Here is a 14,824-nt window from a genome sequence, read left to right as displayed (position 1 = left end):
AAAAAAAAAAACCTCTCTCCTTATCCAACAGAAAAGTGATTCAAGCAGCCTTCAATAACGTGCTTTTCAGCCTTGCCAAATTTCTTTTCCAGTTTGTAGCCTTTAAAGCTCAGTGTAGGAAGAAATGGCACAAAGAGTAGCTGTTAGTGTGAAGTGGAAAGATAATTGCCTTCTTAATTTAGCGCATTTGGTGACTTTGAATAGGAAATGGACCATCTGAAAGTAGTCTTTCTTTTTCTGCTCTCTAATTTAATAATTACTTTCTGGGCTGCTTAAAAGTTCAAAGACTCCTGAAGCTAATTCAACCCAGTTGTAGTAGAGTGCACCTTCAAAATATCTACCCAGACTAACTGGTCTCAGCTTCCCAATGACGAACTGTATTTTGAAAATGGTGGTCACTTAGTGATTCCTTTGCTTTTGGCTGGATTGTGGAGCACTCCTAGATCCTGAAGCACAACTGTAAGCAAATACTTTGCATGATGCTTCTAAGACCTCATGCTCTCTTTCTTGAAAGGGGACAGAATTTTAATTCATTTTAATTTGATTTTTTTTTAAATTTGTATATTAAAGTAACATTTAATATTTCAGTGCAGTGCTTTGTGGAACCATCAGCTTGGCAGGGAACAATACGTCTGCTTTACCTGTTTAGAAATCAAATAATCACACTGATGTTAAGTGAAAGGAATCTCATCCTTGTCAGTGAAGGTTTTTTTTTGGTTGTTTTGTTGATTGGCGCTAAGTTCCCAAGTCTGAAGTAGTCCTAAAAGTATTTATTGTAGCACTGTAGCCTTTGGACCTTTGAAGTTATTTTGAGAGGAAGTAGCAGCAATGTACATCTCTGATGGACACCTTAAAGAAAGATTTAAAAAATATGTTTGTATTTGTCCAGCAGTATTCATTTGCCCCCCTTTGTCAGTCTATTAAAATACATTTAAGACAGGTTTTCCATTTCTGAGGTGTGAGACTCTGCAGGTGCCAGCCCAGAGTCAGGACCTGCTCTATGCCCTGCAACATGTCTGGAAAAACAAGTCAGTGTCCCAGGTTGCACCTCCTCCCCCAAGCTGGCAGGCAGACGAAGCCATGTGTCAGTGGGAGGATACAGTACCTGTACAGTATCTGGTTATGGTTTCAAAACCTTGCTTCCTAATCTAATTGGCAGTATTTTGATGATCTATTTTTGTGGTGAGCCTAAGGAATTGAACAAATAAAAGATGATGTCTTTTTGGTGAGGTTTTTTTTTCTGTTCTTTTCACACTTCTTCCCCATCTTCTGATCTGCTTCTGAGCTCATGAGACACCAGGAGAACCTGGAGAGTTAAATTCTGAAAAAACGTGCAGAGAAACCAAGGCATTTCTGTTTGATCTCTGGGGAAAAAACGAGAAGCAGTAGGGAGGGAGTGGATAGGGAGTGAAGCAGATAGGGAGGGAGTGGTTGGCTCTTACTAAGAAAGCAGTTTGAATTGGAGCGTGTAGAACTGATTTCAGAGGAGCAAGGTCATGTATCAAGGCAAAAGACAGGATACAACATCAATCAAGACATGAGAGCTTTAGCGATGGGGACAGCAAGGCAGAAGAGGCGAACATACAGTTACACAAGACCGTGTTGAGATCTGACTTTGTTCCAAAAGGAAGTAAATCAGGATCCAGGGCTTTCTATGGTGGTGAAGCACTGGCATAGGCTGCCCAGAGAAGCTGTGGGTGCCCCATCCCTGGAGGTGTTCAAGGCCAGGCTGGATGGGGCTTTGGTAATGTGGTCTGGTGGGAGGTGTCCCTGCCCATGGCAGGGGGTTGGAACTGGGTGGTCTTTAAGGTCCCTTCCAACCCAAACCATTCTGTGCCTTGATCCAGGTATGTGCTTTTCCATTTATTCTGTTGAAAGTCAGCTACAGCTTTACCCTCAAACATTCTGTTGAAGCGTAACCTTGCTTTGCAGGCTTTGAAAGGATAATTGACACGAGGAGGGAAAGAATTGTTCTAGTTGGTCAAAATACTGTTTTGATTTTTTTAAATGTTTTTCTTAATGTCAAAGCTGTTTCAAAACTTGTGGTTTCATCCTGAAAATATCCATGCCTTATTTAAATAAGGAAAGGAAAATCGGAAAAGAGGATTTCAGAAAAGCAAATACCAGTGAAAACTAATTCAGTTGTGTGAAAGCATTTCAGTTCTGGGTGGTTACATGTTCTGTAGAACATGTAGAGCATGCTTTCAGACTTGTTTCCTCAGCCAGGTTTATATCTTTGTCCTTAAATCCATTACAGTATGTTAAAATCTAAATTTTCTGCCAAAACTGATTTTTTTTTAAAGAAACTGTCCATTACCTATTTCTGGTAAGAATTTAGCTATGGATGCAAGCTGATGCATGCTTTGGTCAGATTGTTTTTTATTTCTTCAGTCCACCTGTTCAAGACAAGTGGCTTTACCATCGTTTTTCCCCACTCTCTGTCTACTGACATGATTTTTTTTTAATGCTTTCTCCATTTCTATAACAAATTTCACCTGACACATTCCACCCTCTCCTGGATGAGGACATCCATGTGGAAAGCAGTCTCTTTCTGGTTTCTCTGGCTCTTCAGGCCTGTTTCTACACAATTCTTCCTTCTTGCTGCCCTGTGATGCCATTTTCTGCCCTCCTGCATTCATGGGACTGGGCACAGACAGACCAAGCTTGGAGTGTCCCAAACCCAGCCGGCTGGAGCCTGGACACAACACAGCTGCATCAGCTCGCTGCAGCATCGCAGTAATTTAGGAGGACAGACACTCGCACCGAAGGCAAAGCAAGTTCGGGGCAATCTGACCCTGTTCTTGTAGATGTTGCCATTTTCTCTTTCACTGCACTCAAAAAAAAATACCCACTTGATAACATCATTGTGCACGCAGCTACAGAGGCATTCACGTTATCTGAATGGATACTGAGTTACTGCAGTTGGAATGCTTTGTCCCCTGCTCGGAGGCCAGGGGAATTTACTTATGTTGCTTTTAAAGAGAGAAAGGTAAATACTTCACTCCATCAAGATCAGCTAAGTAATTAATCTGTGACTTTAACAACTGGCAAAACTACCCAGCAATTAGAGTACTAAATGACACAGGCTGGGCAGGTTCTGGCAGCTGAACATATTTCAGAGAGAGAGATTTTCAAGAAAAAAATGTCTTTTTAAACTTTTCAGTGATCAAGAACTCTCATAAAGCTTGATAAATTGTTCGCAGCAGTAGATTATCCTCTCGTGAAAACATGCCCTTTTCATTACATCCACCCTCTTGTCCTCAGTGTTGTGCTCGTGTTCATTATCTGCCGGGGTCCCAAGTCTTTGTTTTTATTCTTGATTTGTTACTTCGGGATCAGTGGTCTCTGAAAAAGATGCTCAGTCCCGCAGGACTATTCCTGTGGCCATCATTTATCACTGTATAGCGTTGTGCATGCTACACAACGGCTGAGCCCGTTGTTGTTTGTGCAGGCACAAAGTAAGCCGTTGTTCTTGTGAATCCACGCGTTTTCTGTCAGCCTGTTGTGTAAAGAAATTACTACCAAATAGAGAAAAGAACATATAGGGTCAAGAATCCCTTCTAGACCTCAGTAGAAACCTATTCAATTAAAGAAGATTCTAATTTACAGTTACCCAGAGATTTTTTTTTTAACTAGCTAGTTGATTAATTAATTAAGTTCCTTGCTGTTTTTGTTGTTTTACTCTTTAAAACCGGTAATCAAAATATTATTTGGTGCAGATCTAACAGAAATTAGCGGTTTAATCAGCATTATCATCTATATCAAAAAGTCTGATTTTCTTGGAAATATTTTTAGTTCAATACCACGCATTGTTTTATCTGTGCTGATTGATGGTAATTACAAGTAAAGAGTTGACTGACAGCCCAGCTGCTTTCCCTGGCATTGCTGTGGCCCCATGGCTTGCCCCGGCATTGCTGTGGCATAGATAGGTCTCTTAGTTATTTCACCCAATCCATTTGCTCGTTTTGAGTGCTGGCACATTTGGCCAGTCTGACATTTCATTGCCTTTCAGGGCTTAAGAAAGGCATTGCTGATGCTCCAGCCAGTTTCTCAGGAGCCCTCCAAAGTTTTTGGATGCGAGTTAAGTCACAGTTGCTCAATTGCTGTGCAACTTCTTAAGCATTGGCTATTCATCTCTGAGTTACTTCTGAAAGAGCGTCTCGGGGTGGCGCAGCTTGAATCCATTTCTGTGTGTTGATCCCATGTTTCCTGCATCCTTGATGGCTCTCCACCCGGCTGGGAACGCTGCCTGATCACTGGCTGTTGAGCCGTGTTCGTTGTTCCCTTGTCCTGTTTTTGTTTACTTACTAGCCTGCTGAAGGAAGTAGACATGAGTATCTTTTCTTCTTTCGTGGAAATGTTCAAGGATGGTGTTGCCCACAATCTTTGTATATTTTTCCTAAGCAAAATCGGGCCTGGCTCAACACTTTCTCACACCCGATTTCCCATTTCATCTGCCTGATTTATTTATTTGTTCAATGTTTTGTCCTGGCATGCGTTGCCCTCTGTCTCTCCCAGTTACCCATGCAGGTAGCTGTGATCAGCTCCAAAGGTTTTGATGTGTTGCTCAACTGGTCTCACCAGCCTCGGCTGAGCACTTTGCGCACACAGAAAGGCCCTTCTTTCTTTGAAGCAGCTGGTGTTTTTTTAATTAAATGCCTCAATTTCTGCTCGACACCCTGGCTGTGGGAAGGGGAGGTTGGTCTGTACAAAGGCGCTGCACAGGAGTGGGACCTGTGCACAGAGTCCTGCTTTCTGAGCGCTCGGTGTCACGCCCGCCTTGGTGACACCGAGGCCAAAACGCGCGGCTGTTTGCCTTCCCCTCACAGCAAGGGCAAAGCCTCAAAGGCAAATATTTAACGAGTCAGGAGAAAAGTGGAATTTTCCTGCCTCTCTGTTACTTTAACATAAAATCAGGGCAACTGGCACAACTCCCTTTCAGAAGCCGTAATGGAGGGGAGGGGACTCACTGCTCCCATATTGCTTGGGTGTGCTTCAGTCTACGCTTCCATTGAGGGCAGCACAAGCCAGAGCTTCCTGCCCTGTGTCCCCATGCATGGCCTCTTTGGCTGGTGCAGCAGCCAGTATGGCTTTATGTAAGCTGGATTACTGAAACAAAGTCTGTTGTTATAAAGCACAGGAAGAAGGGAGAGGGTCCCTGCGGTAAGGGGCAGGGATGGTTTAAGCCAATAGAGCTGGAGGAAGGCAAGGTGGACTTGTACCTGAGAGCCATCTGGGAGTAGTTTACAGCCGAGGCTCTGGAAAGATCCAGTCCCTTGTGTTTTATGTTGTTCTATGTCTCTTGAAGCATTAAATCCAGGCCGAGGGGTATCAACAGCAAAAGGTGTCAGTGTTAAATGAGGCCAGTGAAAAATCAGTGGTGCTGTGACTTACACATGCATAGTTATGTGAAGCCCTGTGTCCTGCCTAACAGTTTGTCATGTGTTTTGTTTTTCAGATTCCCTTCTACGAGCAGATGTGCAAGGGAATTCAAGCAGGTGAAATGTGTGAGAAGTTGGTGGGATACTCTGCAGTGTACAAAGTCTGTTTTGGAATGGCCTGCTTCTTCTTTTTCTTCTGTTTGTTCACCATCAAAATTAACAACAGCAAAAGCTGCCGAGCTTATATTCATAACGGGTGGGTATTTGATTGTTTAATTAACCACTTCTGTTTATCGGTTTGTGCTGCTTACTTTCCAGTTGCATGTAGTACTAGGCAGGGAAAAAAGATTTTGATATCACTGCTTCTGTTAGGTATAACGCAGCCAAGTGGAAACAAACTTAAACAGCAATCAGTCAACAAAGGTTGTTTTTTCTCTTGTTGGGCTTTAAATAGAGATTTCTCCTGGTGCTTGTTTTGAAGACCTCTAATTCCCGTTATAATCAGTTGATTTCTTTTATTTGCTCTTGTCCAGATTCTGGTTTATTAAGCTTCTACTTCTGGCAGCAATGTGCTCAGGAGCATTCTTCATTCCTGATCAGGACACTTTCCTCAATGGTACGGACTTCTCATTTTATTATGCTGCTTCATTCTGTACTACATTGGGGGTGGTCTTAAATCATAAAGGTCTGATCAGTGTGGGTATGGCTGTACTTCTTCAAGTAAAGCCAGTATAGTCCAGGTACAGAAGGGGTATTTGGAGCTGTTGGCGAGGAACCACACACACACAAAGATTAACCATTCATTGTGCTGACCGCAAGCAAGCCAAGAGGGTAGGTAAAATAGCTGCAGTGCTGTCTTGCAAACTCTTTAAGAAGCAGAGACTACAGTGATGCAGAAGAAATTGTTCTGTTGAGAGCACGGAGACACATGTTAGCTTGGCTTGTGCAGGTAGCTCTGCTGCAGCACAGCAGCTGGGGACCATGCTATGTGGTGGAGAAGAGCCATACTACTGGGGGATGCAGTGATGTGCAGGCAGAAAACCCTCAGTACCATAAAAGAATATGGGATATCACTATCTTTCAGGCTGGTGATGTAAACCTAATGTAAAACTAGACTTCCAGTGGCCTGTTGCAAGTGCCCAGCCCAGAGTGCTATGCTCGATGCATTTCCAGTTTTGGAAGACACTCTGGCACTGCTCAAGCATGCTGGTGCTGAGCAAGTGTTTAAATGCCGTCTCTGTGGGTTACTTCTCAGAGGCCTCTTTTGGGGTGGCAGCAAAAGTCCCGGTTATGATATCAGTGAGTTTGTGCTCTTTGGTTTGCCCGGTGCTTATAAGCCGTTAAGCTTGGAGTCACCATCCCTGGAGGTCTTTAAAAGACGTTTAGATGTAGAGCTTAGCGATATGGTTTAGTGGAGTACTTAGTGTTAGGTCGGAGGTTGGACTCGATGATCTTGAGGTCCCTTCCAACCTAGAAGTCTGTGATACTGTGATACTGTGAAGCTGTTTGGTCTGGGCAGGTGAAAAGGGGTGGACTCGACTCAGTCATGCAAAGTAGCAGTTGTCTGTCTGCCACCTGCGTCCACTGAAGCTCTCTGGGTATGCATGCGTTCAACTCCAATCTTCTGTGGGTGTTCAAAGGGGTAAGGGGAAGGAGTAACACAAGAGAAGAGAATATAGGGGACAGATGTACTATGAACATGCTGCTTTGGGAAACTACGGTAAAAAACACTTCAAGTAAACCATTGATAGGTTTACTTCAGCTTCATGCTCTTACAGGCTGTTTGCGTTTGGTACTGGTTCAGTCTGATACCCCAGATGTGAAGGGGTCCTTATCCCTGTTTCTTTTCTCCACAAAGACATGTGATGGCCCTATGTGCTTGTCCTTACTGGCTGATGAGTGCTTGGTTTAGAAAGGTGCAGTGGTAGAATGTGTTATACTCATGAGCAAGCAAGACTCCCTGTCATTTTTGTGAGAGACTCTTTCCATGGCAAAAAGTCATCAAGAATTGAAGTGTTTGGGGAAGAAGTGAAACAAGATTTTTTTTGTGCTGATTAGTTGACTGTTTCTCAGCTGCAGTTTAACCTAGTGTGGAGATGCAGCATAACAAGCTTTCATCCCTAAATTAGATCTCGACTTTTCTCTGTAAAGCAGTATTCTACACATCCTGCTAAACTGTCTTCCACGAAGCCCTTAAATTTGAGCTTTATAGAGGGTCTGGGTGTTGTGCGGTTTTGTTTTCTCTTGGTTTTCCCCTCTTATCAAGAAACCTGCACTGTATTTTATGCCTAAGAACATTCTTAGACCATTCTGTCAGTTTGCCTGTTTTTTTTCTAAAAATGTAAAATTTTCTTCCCAGGCTTCCCATACTTAGCATTTTGTTAATCATGGAGGAGGGACATTATGTGCTAGGCTTGCGGGGGCTGAAGCATTACGTCCACTCTGGCCGTGCTAGCCTTATCTGTGATGGATGCATAAAACGTGCCCCAGTGTCCTGCCTGTGGCAATGGGAGATCATAACAGAGAGTCTAGATATTTAATTACTCACTGCGTTGGTTGTCTGCTTTTTCCTACACCACCTCTTCAAAATACACAGGCACACCCTGTTTTTAATGTATTTTTGCATGCTAGCTTCTTACCTCCTTTTTTCATCCTATTTTTTTTGTTTGTTTGAAGAGCACCATGCTAATCAAATGGATTTTTTTTCATTTAGCAAAACCAGACAAGTGGCATTTTTGCTTGCTTTCTGACAATGAACTTACTGTACAGTTGAAAAAAAAAATCTCTGCTTCATCTGCTAAGGGTAGTGTATCTGGGCTGTTCTGTTATTCTGTTTCTCTTAGACAAGCTAAGCCTTTTTTTTTTTAATCTGGAAGAAAAATATGAACTTTGCTAATGCACTTCCTCAGTTTTCTTCACTGAAATCAGCTGCATACCTGGAGTCATTTGTAGGCTGTACAGCAACTGTACAGCAACACAAGCTGCTAAGCATTTAGATAGGTATCAGTATTTTCTCAGACTCCTGGTGTTGCACACAAGGGATTTGTTGTCCAAATTATCCAAGCAGTACAGAATAGAGTATATGTAGGTCAGTGGTTAAGTAGTCAAATAACCTGTTTTAAAACTAGTCAATGAATACCAAGTGTTCTGGTTTCTTTGGGAGTGGCTCAGGACAGCATTTGTAAACAGATGAGCCTCGCCTTTATTTTTCTGTGGTACTAGAATCAAGGGAACTAATTGCCCTTTTTAGAACCGGGTTCCAGTACCTTGCAATTTTAGGGTTTAGACTTCTCCAGAATGCCTTGAGGCCTCCTCCACCCCCAACCAGTCACAAATAAAGGCTTCAGTATTTTCTGTCTGAGTATAGTAACTTTGTCTCCACAAAAATTTTCCAGGTTAGGGAGTCTCAAATGTCCTTACAGGTTTATTTTGAAGGTGTAGTGCATTGCAAGCTGAGTTCAGCTTCAGTCTTGAGGTAGCTGAGCTGATGTTTTGGATGAAATGTCTAATCACCTGTTACATCTGTGGGCCTGAGATACTCAAGCTGTGTAATAGCTTCACTTGATAGACCTAACTCCATTTTCTCTCAAGGGAAGGGTGACTGCAGTTTGACCTATTTTGTGTCTCTCTGCCTTGCAGCCTGGCGCTATGTAGGAGCAACAGGAGGTTTCCTTTTCATTGCTATTCAGCTCATCCTGCTTGTTGAGTTTGCACACAAATGGAACAAAAACTGGTATGTGTTGGGCAAGTAATCATTTGCGTAATATTCTGATGGACTCCTGAAAAACACATTTCTTGGAACAAAGGAACACAGCATTTAAAAGTAGTGTGGATGTAATCTCTGAAAGATACTTTAAAGTTGATGTTAAGATCTGTGCATCTTTTTTTTAATCCACTGTCCTCCTTCCCAGGTGGAGCTATTTCCTCCTTATTCTATTCTGAACCTCAGTTTAACTTTTCTTTACCTCAGTTGTTCTGCTTCTAGTAAGTACTGGCGTGTTGGGATGCAAACATCTCTTATTTTAAGCTGTTCCAGTTTCGGATGAAAACACAGCTGGCAAGAAACAGAGTGGTGCAAGAGAATAAAACTGGATTTGCAAAATGTAACAATGAAACTGCCTGTATGCAGTGGTACAAACTGATAAATCCTGTTTTTTTGATGTCAGCTTAATGCACATCAAATGACTTATTTATTTATTTGTGGTCATGAGAACTGCTACTTTCTCTCTAACTTGTTTGTTTTCATCTAAACATGCAAGATTCCATTATCAACCCACATATATCATGTTTTGGCATTGACATTTGTTTGATATTATCGCCCTAGTCCTTAGCCTCTCATCATGCATTAAAGTATTGAAATTGTTCTCCCACATACACACAGGAACTCCTGCCTCCCCATACAACTTGTCTCGTCTCTCATTTCTTAACCCTACAGCCTTTGCTGCCTTCTCTTGTTTCAGTTAGCATGCTGACTGTTAGGAAAGGTATCAGCAAGCCTTTGGGCTTTTTTAGATACCCATTTTCATGTAGGAAGTGGTGAGATCTCCTTATACGACAAACATGTGGATGAAGACTTTCCAGCAGCAGCATATAACATTATCAGTCTCTACAATAGATGATGTTTTCAAACAAGTCATGTTTTCACAGAAAAAACACTAATGCTAAGGAACATTTCTTTCAGTTTCATGGGAGAAACCTTGCAAGGACCTGTGTTAGTGTAGTGATATACATGTGCTTCAGGAACATAAGCACTGTTTTTTGTGTTTGATATAAACTATTCAACTATTAGAACTCTATTTTTTAGGAAAGGGAGATAAAGATAAGGTGCTTGTCTCTGTCTCCCCAGGACTGCAGGTGCAAACCACAAGCAGATGTGGAACGGTTTGCTCGCCCTGGTCACTCTTGTCTTGTACTCTGTTGCTGTGGCAGCCCTGGTCCTCATGGCTCTCTTCTACACACGCTCAGAGGGCTGCATGTACAACAAGGTCCTGATCGGTGTCAATGGTGGCCTGTGCCTCTTCGTGTCGCTGGTAGCCATATCGCCCTGTGTCCAGAATCGTGAGTCTGCTGACCTCTTTTCCTGCTGGTTTTCGGGTACTGCCATGGTTGTGTGCCTTGAGGCACGAGCCATGTTCTGGGCAGAAAGGCTCGTGATAGTTCAGAGCTAGTGCTGCTCTTGTCCCTGTCCCCTTATCTGCCGTATGAAGTTCTGTTGCTGATCAAGTTGTCTGCTAGGTGTGAGATGTTTTGGGTGTGCCATCAGTCACTTATACTTTAAAGAACACTCAAATGCTGATGTCTGGTAATGTGTTGAGGAGTTTACACAACTCCTGCAGCAATAACAGTTGAGGCAAAGGCTGTAAAACCCTTTTACCTCTGTTTTAGCATTGCTTTTTGGCTGCTTCTGATTTACCATCTGTAAAGCTTGGGTCCGAAGCAGCTGACAGCAGTATTTCATGCTTCTTTGGTATGTTTTATGTATGTTGTTAGTGTCTTGCATACATTGGACCTGGAAATAGTAACTTGAGTGGCTCCAAAACAAATATTATGGGCAAATAAAAAGATTATGGCAGTCTGTCAATAGCTTTTGGAAAGCTGGTTCTTTTGGCAAGAGCAGAGGGGTGATTCTTTTCTTATGTGGGAATCTTTAATGCCTTTCTGAAACAGTCAGTAGAACTAAAGGGCAGGCTCCTTTCTCTTTACCTGCCAGAGGAAACATATCTGAACTGCCTCAAAGACTTAAGAACTGCTTTAAGTAAAATGTAAAAGATACTAGTGTGCTTTTCTTTAAGGGATATGAATTTATTTTTCAGTTTATTAAAATATCCACAAAAATAATCTCTTGTCCTCTTTCTTCTAAAGGCCAGCCCCATTCTGGTTTGCTGCAGTCAGGAGTTATCAGCTGCTATGTCATGTACCTCACTTTCTCAGCATTATCCAGCAAGCCACCAGAAACCAGTAAGTTACCTTCTGCTTTATGTAAATCCTTTGAGACACGCTACGTATTAAAAGCAAGAAGGCCTTTAGCAAACCTTAGCAGTGAGGAATTTAGGAGTGCTGGTTTTGATCTTCTCTGGCCCGTGCAAAAGAAGTTACAGATAATAAATTTTTGCAGCATTTGAGAAACACTGCAATGGATGCTCTCCCTTGTACCTTAAACGCTTTGGTCTAGGGGAGCTGCAGCTCACCGTGTGTGGGTTGCACCTCTTGCACCAGAGTCATTCTAGTTTGTTTACTACTGATAAGTTTCCCAGAGCCCTGCATTCTGTCCCTTTGTATGGCAAGTGTACGTGCTCATACAATAGGACATGACTAAATACATAACATGTTTGGTCACATGATGGGAATAGAGTTGGGACAAATGGAAATGGCTGTTACATGCCTCTGGAAGAGGCTGGGTGACCAGATCTATCCAGAAGGTTACTAGGTCCACCACCATTAGTAGGTACCTTGCACCCAGGCAACTTTGTTCTCTTCTTGCTCTGCTGGCCATCAGAGTGGTTACTAAAATCACTTGTTTTCTCCTATGATTGTTATGCTAGGTAGCCTTAGCTCTAGGCTCCTCTAGACTCCTGATGGAACAAAAACTTGACTATTGCTCATCTTTCATTTTGAAAGGAAGCATTCTGAGAAAAGACCTGGAGTTACTCTGCAGTTGTTTGAGGTGACGCTGTTCTTCAGCAGAGTTCCCATACTCCACACATTCTAACAGTTCACGTTGCAAACCAGAAGTAGGGAACTTCCCTAATGTCTTAAGTCCCATGTGGTGCAAAAACACATCAAGACTTTACATGTTCAAATCAGTTGGTTTCCTTTTCCCGTTTAATCATTATATTCACCTATTTGGACAGGGAACATACTTTTCACTTACAGAAGATCTCTCTTATTTCAAATCAGTAATGAAAAAAGACCTTTGTTACTATTGCTGAGCTTTTAGTGTTGAAAAGCTGAAGCAACAATAAGTAGAAGTACGTTGGCAGGAAGGAGAAGTTTTATAGACACTTGCCCAGAAGAAAAGGAGAGAGAGGGGAAGAATCTCTCTCTCACATTTGTCTGTGTGAACATTGACACATACACAAATGTATTCCAGAGCTAAGAACAAAAAACAGACTGTTTTGGTGGAAGATTTACTTATGTAACATAAGCAGCACTTTCAAATGAATATAGAAACTCATTTAGATGACATCTGAATTGCTCATGAGATTTGACACAGTCTAAAAGAAAATGGGGGAGAAAGTGATGTATGATATTAAATCATTGGTTTTGTGTTATTTCATACTTGTGACAATCAAAGCTTTCAGTAGTTAAGTGAATGCTCTGATTCTTCTGGTATGTATTGCAACTGTGATTATTGCCTTTGGCAGAGTTTGCGTCAAGCATGTTGTCTCAGGCTCTCTGAATTGACTGTTCCTAATTGTCTTTGCTCCTCGCTTCATGATACTGACTTTTATAATGGCTCGGGTACTTTTTACTGTGGCACATGCTGGAGCTGACACTTAGTAAGGTGTCCCATACCGTGTCACTCAGATTTGCCACACACTACCTGGTTTGACTCATGCCTCAAGCAGGGACCTCCGAGTAAGCTGTCTCACAAACTAGGCCCAAAGGAAATGTAAGCTACAAATACTTATTTGCAATATCTAAAAAGCATAGTTGGAAAAGGCAAACAAAAGGAAATGGCCGTTGAACCTCTGCTTATCGCAGTGTGCCTTTGATTTTTGATGCCAGACTTAGCTAAAAGGCCTGCCAAACAGTGGCCTGCCCAGCTGCTCTATCCCTTGATGGGACATAGTTGGGGGATTCTGCGTGTCTCTTGCCAAAGTGTTCCCTAAAGGCTTGTCTTCCCTTCTTTGCTCCTGGCATTATGTTGTCCCTGTCATCTGCTGATAACGCTGTTTATGCAGTCCTACATAGAACCAGGTCAGGGGACTGATTTCAAGTTTATTTTTAACCTGGGTGTAGTCTTAGCTGTATTTTGCCCTCTGGCCCTCCAAACAGTTATGTTGCCCCAATGGGGATACAGTGGAAGGAAAGAGGCAGTGGGAACACAGTTTGCTTTGAGCAGTGCTGGCATGAAAATCTCTTGATTTGAGATAAGGTGCAGCTGGAATAAGCTCCTTTAGGGTGATGCTAGGCTACTGCTCTGCTTTGAATCAAAGCAGACACCAAAAGGTCAGACACATCTTGGAACATCAAGGACTAAATTGGTTTCATTTCAGGAACCTAGAAGTAGTATTTGCTTAAAGGTTAAAGTAAAATCTTGCCTGCAACCAAACTCTTTGTGTTTGGTCTTCTGTATATCTGAGGACAGGACAGCTACATGCTACGTCTTTCCTCTGACTGTTAATTTCATAGCTGTCCTCAAAGCACACCTGCAGTCAAAGAAATTTATAATCTCAGGTGCATACTATCTCAGTTTTATATGGCTTTGTAGTCTTGCATGAAGGGCTGGGAAACTTCCAGCTTTTTATTTCTTAGTTCACAAGACAGTCTTTTTCCTTGTTTGTCAGCTCTAGTCACATAAGAAGCTCTAGTACCCTACTAAGTTGCAGTGTTTTCCCCAAAACACAGAATCTGCCAGGTCAGATTTATAGAATTTATTCTGTATGACTTTTCTAAAAGATAGATGGAAACAACTGAAATGTGTCTACCCAGCGTCTGAAGTAATAAAAATATTTCCCTGAAAATCTTTACTCTGAACAGTCCTTTGAAATGCGCTGAAATGAGCATTGGTAACAGTTATTTTCATTTCATTTTTGTTCTGTGAAGTCCTGGATGAAAACAATCAGAACATCACAATCTGTGTTCCTGAATTTAGCCAAGGCCTGCATGGAGATGAAAACCTGGTTACGGGTCTGGGTACTACCATTCTCTTTGGCTGCATTTTATACTCTTGGTAAGTCTGGGGGTCTGCACTTAACCTTGCTGCAAATGCAATGTCATCTAACTAATGAAGGCTTATAGCAGTTCTCAAGCAAAGTAATGGTGAGAAATAGAACTGAGCTGGAAGGTTCCTATTCTCCTTAATTTTAGAATGGTTGGATGCTCTAGCCAAAAATGTCCAACAAGATAATATAACTCCTGAAACAAATATTTCATTGAATTAAAACCAAATAGAGCAATTCACATCTAAAGGTGGAGGGAGAAAGTTTCCAGCTGTCCATGAAGGCAAACATTCAGAAGGAGCTTTGATTCTGCATTTAATCTTCTCTTTAAGAATAACTTCATGCAGTTAGCTCCATCTAAAAGAGGTATCTGAGGTTTCTGTAATGTCTGGGCAGAGGAGACTATCACTTTTTCTGCTGTCTTTGAGACAAGAACAACAACAACAACAAAAAACCTGCTTGGGAGGGGTTATGCCTTCCTTTGAACAACTGATGAGTGCAGGACTGCTGTAAGGATTTAACAAAAATGTCTTGCTCTAAAATCTGTCCATGCCTATA

At 42.0% G+C, this 14,824-nt stretch overlaps 1 protein-coding gene across 2 annotated transcripts in view; it reads left to right on the top strand.

Moving 5' to 3' along the window:
• The window catches only part of SERINC5 (serine incorporator 5), a 40,825-nt gene that overhangs the window by 14,637 nt on the left and 11,364 nt on the right, over positions 1–14,824 (top strand). For both annotated transcript variants that reach the window (XM_083816020.1, XM_083816019.1), the window contains 6 exons: positions 5,459–5,637; positions 5,915–5,997; positions 9,021–9,114; positions 10,228–10,439; positions 11,244–11,339; positions 14,151–14,277. In XM_083816020.1, coding sequence (XP_083672146.1) covers positions 5,459–5,637; positions 5,915–5,997; positions 9,021–9,114; positions 10,228–10,439; positions 11,244–11,339; positions 14,151–14,277 — 791 coding nt within the window. The remainder of the gene's footprint in view (positions 1–5,458; positions 5,638–5,914; positions 5,998–9,020; positions 9,115–10,227; positions 10,440–11,243; positions 11,340–14,150; positions 14,278–14,824) is intronic.

The sequence above is a fragment of the Anser anser genome (genome assembly GCF_964211835.1).
Source record: "Anser anser genome assembly, chromosome: Z".
In the NCBI taxonomy this organism is placed as follows: domain Eukaryota; kingdom Metazoa; phylum Chordata; class Aves; order Anseriformes; family Anatidae; genus Anser; species Anser anser.
The sequence above is the reverse complement of the archived record's forward strand: the minus strand, read 5'-3'. Positions and strand labels throughout refer to the sequence as shown.